Source organism: Apaloderma vittatum, unplaced genomic scaffold (assembly GCF_000703405.1).
Source record: "Apaloderma vittatum isolate BGI_N311 unplaced genomic scaffold, ASM70340v1 scaffold20844, whole genome shotgun sequence".
NCBI classification, from domain to species: Eukaryota; Metazoa; Chordata; class Aves; order Trogoniformes; family Trogonidae; genus Apaloderma; species Apaloderma vittatum.
The window spans coordinates 45,890-51,889 of NW_009712401.1; the positions used below are offsets into that span (position 1 = coordinate 45,890).

The window sequence follows — 6,000 nt, forward strand, 5'->3', positions numbered from 1 at the left end:
GTCAAAATGAAACACAAATACATATATAGCAGAAACATATTCTGTCCTGCTCTGCAATAAACATCTGAGTTTTAAGAAACCCTGGGCCTAATTTTAGCTGAGTTGTTTGGTATTTCAGTCGCTTAACTGAGAAGTTTTCTGTGAAATGTCTTAAGTGTCATACTTTGAAAAATTCAGATCCTTTGAAGTTTCAAAAATTAAGAATGTAAACCGTTGGTATCACTCAGAACGCTTCATCTAGCAGTGCAAAAATGGAATGAAGTTGCTTCCACGAATGTAACTGAAACAAACACTACAGCATTTCTCTCTCTAAGCAAGCTGCAACATCCATTTGTTACACATGAACTTGGAACTGAAGCTGAGAACAGAAGCGCAATCACAGAATGTTTTATCAAAGCTCCAAGCGAAAAGATGCAAAAAGCAGCAACTTATCAATTTATTAAAATTGAATAATTTAACATGCAAGTTGTGGCTACAACAAAATATAAAATACATATTTCTGAGTTGCGCTTCATTTTCTCCCCTCAAAAACTACATAACAGCTCTTAAACCCACTAAAATTTATGCACATGCAGCTAGAGGAATACCGAGTCTAATTCAGCAAGGTAATCTTTCTCCATTCTTATTTCTAACCAGTCGATTACCTCTGCAAAAAAACTGCTACCAATTGTTTTAAAAGTTTACTTAGGCTGGGTTTTAGTGAAGAAAGTCTCAAATCCAACGAACTCTCTAAGTCACAAGCCAGAAATATTGCCAAGTGTGTTCCAGCAGAGATTAATAACATCATCAAGAGCAGATAGTTGAGAAAACACACATAGAAAGCTCTATCTACTATCACATCTATTGAGAAGATACCAGGGGCTTATAACATAAGAAAATAATTTAATATTATCTTCTATTAATAGAAATGGGCATTCTATCAGTTATATCCCAGTAACATGAATGAACAGAAAGCACTGCATCCAACAAGAGAGTACTAGAAAATCTACTTAAACTTAATCAATCATGGAAGACAAATTTAAATTAGATAAATGTTAAGATAAGCAAATCCACACTAGGAAAATTCAGTCCATTTATGCTTCTGTAAATTTTTTTTGCACATTAATTTATATGGAATCTTATTTAAGGTAACATCTTCTCTACAATAAGCTTTCTTCATTAAAGACAAAATTTGAAAAAACCTGTCCTATAGTGCCGAAATATTTTGAAATGTAATCACACTGTAGAAAAGAATGAACTTATGTCTTGACAGGAATTACTTGTTCAAGTAATTGTGCGATTATAAACTGCATTATACTCACAACATATATATTTTTTAAATCATATGTTTAGCATGACTCAAAATCTGGAAATGGTCATTTTTAGAGGCAGTACATTACAGATGTTTCCAGATAAAACCATTTGTTTAAACTTACTTGGTTCAGCTCTGGAACCATGTTTTTGAAGAAAGTCAACTATCTGAGCCAAAACCTTTTTGTTGCAATGTGTTGATAGCTCTTCATCACATTCATAACACCTAAACAAAAGGAGAAACAAACTGGAATTCAGGATATCTGGAGGCATCTCCCAGATCTAACAAACCTCTCAAGCAATGTCACGCAAATTATATAAGGTCTAGGTTTCATTTTGTCATATAAAAAAGAGGAATGAAATCGAATGCTCTCATCTCATATACAATCTTCTCCAGATCAGTCCCAATTCACTGTGATACCTACAGATTTAAATCATGTCAGTTTATAGTCCTGCAAATAATCATACAGAAATGAGCAGGAAGGACAAACTCTGTAACCAGCCAACTCTCCACAGAACACAACGGGCTCAAACTTCCATCATCGTATTGATTTGTGATCGCTCCAAGAGTCCTAAAGACAAACTAATTTTCTCTCCAGGAAGCCTTTCCTCTATATAAAGTTTTCAATTTATCTGTCAGAATCATGCTTTATCATGAGAAGACACTGCTTTAAGTTATGAGTAGTTCTTCTACACAAACATCTTCATGCTCATTCTTACCATATGGTCCAGGTGCTGAGGTTGATAACGATGCAATGAGGTTCTGTGCGTGCTGTCTGGAAGTGTTTCAGAGAATGCTGGCCTTCTGAGTTCTTACTACACCCCTAAACACACAGTAAGGGGTAAAAAGGGAAGTAAGGAAAAGACTGTATTACTAGCAAACAAACTACAAAAACTTCACTTTTCAAAATCAGACAGAAAGCTCTAGTGCCCTAAATAGTCATTCAGCATTCTCAAGGACTGAGCGGGTTTAACATTCTTTATAATCCAGTATTATAAAGATATCAATTAACTTTTTTTTTTTCAATGAATACATTTTCTTTTTACTAATAAAGAAAAGTCAATAAGAACACAAAGACAAGATTTCATCTTTCTACTTGGAAAAAATCAGTTAAAAGCAGAGAAAATTATTACTTTTTTTTTAACTTCACAGAAATAATTCCTACTTTTTAATAATTATGAAATAAGTACCAATAGACAGATAATTATGTCATTCACAAAAGTAAGAATTCTCTAAAAAAATGTGAATTAAATGAGTATGTAACATATTTGGTCCATGGAATATCAAAGAAAGGACAGAACAGGTAACCTTCGCTGCTCAAAAATGCTGAATGCATTTCAGACAGCAAATGCAAAAGGAACACAAATTGGTTTGTACTAAAAAGCTACTCAGAACACACCATTTACAAACAGCAGCTTCAAGAGAAAGAATTTTCACTTTTTCAGGTATCTACAGAGTGAGACTGAGAAGATTCAGTCTCTGAATGGGGCATAAGATTTGGAGGCTATTAACAGCATAAGCATGCCAAAGCAGTTAACACAGAGTTAACTCCTTTGAAAAGCCCTCCTTAACGACAGAGACAAGTACTGTCAGAGACAAGGTACATGAGTCCTTCTCAGATCTAGTTAACTTATCTTCAGAAGTCTGAGAACTGCATGCTTCTTTGCAAAAATCAATATATTCAGATAATACTGGAAGGAGCTGGCTTCTGTCCGTACTATAGTAAGACATACTGCAAATCTAAGAAACTTGCGAAATGCTTTGTTCAGGTAACTACTAGCTGAACCAAGTGTGACACTGCTAAATTCTTCTGTATCAGGCTTTACTTCAACCACAGGACAGAAATCTGCACAAGCCCCTGGGGTCAGGATCTGCCATTTTAAACTCTGAGGCTATAATCTGACATTATAACCAACCCAATCGAATGGCTAGCTGCCTGAAGAAGCAGCATTCTCACTCCAGCACAGTTCTTTCTCCCTGGTTTAAATCAAATCCAGCAATAGTCCACAGTACAATCTGATACAGCAATATAGATATTTGTTTTTTCACTCATTTTTATTTGCAGGATCTCCTGCCAGATGAGCCGGCTGAACAAATGCATTCTGCAACTACACAGCTCCTGAAGCCAACTCTCTAAATGTGGCAAGAGTGTGCAGATGAAGAAAAAAGGCAGGACAGCCGCTTACTACTTGTGATGCCAAACCACACCATGGCACATAAAGCTAACCCAAAACGAGACACGAAGAACGTAAACGTCTCATCCCACTCCACAGAAGTAGCTGAAGTAGAAACTCTCGCGACCAAGCACACTGAAGGTAACGAGATGCCAAACAGACAAGGATCCACACCAGTCATATTCTTTAAAATGCCAGAGCTGATCCACCTCCCTAAGTTTACATCATATGCTTACCTGAGAGCCACATTTGAGACAGAGCCATATGTCCGAAGGTGCCACGGGCTCACCATCGCTCATCCGCCTCTCCTTCAGACATTCTGCACAGATCGACCAGACGCTCTGAGCTACTGCTCTCTTCACATGATGCACATCCACTGCCTGGCTCACGTGCTGGCAGGTTAAGCCTAGAGAAAACAACACATAATCACATTCATCCATTAAAGATAACAGCTATGACAGGGAGCACGTGGACACTAGAAGAGCAGAGCCTTCAATGAGTTCAACACTGGGAAAAAACATAGCCAAGAACTAAAATAAAACAAATCAGCCAGCTGCTCCCCATACTGAATTTTATGAAGGATCTACTTCAGTCTTTCTATGTTTTTTTTCTTAGTTTTAGTTAATACAGTCCAGCCTACAGTAGGCAAAAGCCACACCACTTCCTTTTATTCAGCGTGTGCAGTAGGACCCCCAGGACCTGTTCTGCAAAGCTGCTTTCATGCCACTGATTCCCACCCTGTAATTACGTGTTTTGGTCCAGGTGCCAAACTCTCCACTTGCCTTTGTTGAACTCCAAGAAGTTTCTGCCAGTCCATTTCTCCAGCTGGTGTAGGCCACTCTGAAAGGCAGACCTACCCTCCAGCATATCAACTGTTCTCCCCAATTTGTTGCCATGAAGATGTCAGAGCATAGACTCACAATGACGTCATCCAGCTCTCTCAGCACCTTCAGATGCATCCCACCTGATCCCAAGGACTTGTGCACATCCAGTTTGCTTAACAGCTCTCAATCTTCTTCTACTCTGGACAATGCTTAAATCCCAGAGTCTGCCACTAGGATCAGGGAGGACAAAGCACGGAGCTTATGTGTGAAGACAGAGGCAAAGGAAGAACTGTATTCCTCAGCCTTTTGCCATGTCACAGAATCATAGAATTGTCAGGGTTGGAAAGGACCTTAAAGATCATCTAGTTCAAATTCCCCCGCCATGGGCAGGGACATCTCTCACTAGATCAGGCTGCTCAGAGCCCCATCCAGCCTGGCCTTAAAAACTTCCAGGGATGGGGCTTCCACCACCTCTCAGGCAACCTGTGCCAGTGTCTCACCACCCTCATGGGGAAGAATTTCTTCCTAACATCCAATCTGAACCGATCCAGCTCTAGCTATAATTCATCCCTCTAGTCCTATCACTATGTCCCTAGCTCCTCTGCCCCCTCAAACAGTAGGTTTGCACTTACCTCAGCCTTCATCTTATTGTCACAGTATCCATACTAGGCCATCTTACTTTTCACATCCCTCATCAGATTCAGCTCTAACTGAGGCTGGCTTACCTAATCCCATCCCTGCACACTCAGATCCCCTGCAAGGGCAGCCCAAACCTATCTCTACCCTCTCTGCCCTTCCTTTTTGGCTCTGAGCTCACCTGGAAACTCCTTGTTCAGCCAAGTAGCCTCCTGCCACATGTGCTTGACCTTCTACACATGGGAAAGGACTGTTCCCCTGGCTTTGAAGAGGTTGTCACGGAATGTCAATCAACTCTCCAGCCCTTCTGGAAAATCACATAGTGTAACAACTGACCATGTCATAAACACTTGACTGGGAATATTTCTGTTATAAATTCACACAAGAAAAGTACTTCATGGTCCCGCTGACTCGTGGTTTTCACCAGTCAACACAGATGTCAGTAGTCCTCAACCTCAAGGCCAAACATCACCTAATGGATTTACCTGAAATATCATCTGAAGAGTCCTCATCCTGCGGCCTGTTAGGCCTTTTGCTTCTCTTTGGCTTCTCAGAGTTGGCTTTTGATGGATCTTTCACCCGCATCTGTTACTTACTAGGGAAAAGAAAAAGAGGTTGCTTTATTGATTAAACATTTCATCAAATGTAGCGAGTTTGAACTCTAAAAGTACCGGATCAAATCACACCTTCAAACCTCCGAAACACAGTTTGAGGCTTTGACTAATGTCAGCTACAGTGTAACAATGAGTATGAATGTGTCAGGAATGAACTCTTAGGAATGCCACAAGATCAGTTAGCTACACTACGTGGCATTATGAATTTTATCTGTAGCTACAGGGGACACACACGTCCAGGCAGCAGAGTTCTATATTTGAGATATCGAGATTGTCTTTATTTTTGTTATCGTAAAATAAACTACCACAGAGCTCCATACCTAACTAGCAAAACTTCACCAAAATAAAAGCTTCTCTTCCTTAACGTATCTCCCTCAGGGTAGGCTTCAGTCAACATTTACCCTTGAACATTCTTTAAAAGATTTTGAGCAATTTCAAATATTATATTATATTATATTATA

At 39.4% G+C, this 6,000-nt stretch overlaps 1 protein-coding gene across 1 annotated transcript in view; it reads right to left on the minus strand.

The window, feature by feature from the left end:
- USP45 (ubiquitin specific peptidase 45) overlaps positions 1-5,510 on the minus strand; it is a 44,264-nt gene extending 38,754 nt beyond the window's left edge. Inside the window, exons 1-4 of the mRNA XM_009867974.1 lie at positions 5,411-5,510; positions 3,702-3,871; positions 2,011-2,114; positions 1,416-1,516 (exon numbers count right to left, since the gene is read on the minus strand). Of these exons, the coding sequence (XP_009866276.1) occupies positions 1,416-1,516; positions 2,011-2,114; positions 3,702-3,871; positions 5,411-5,510 (475 nt within the window). The remainder of the gene's footprint in view (positions 1-1,415; positions 1,517-2,010; positions 2,115-3,701; positions 3,872-5,410) is intronic.
- Between the last annotated feature and the right edge of the window lie 490 nt (positions 5,511-6,000).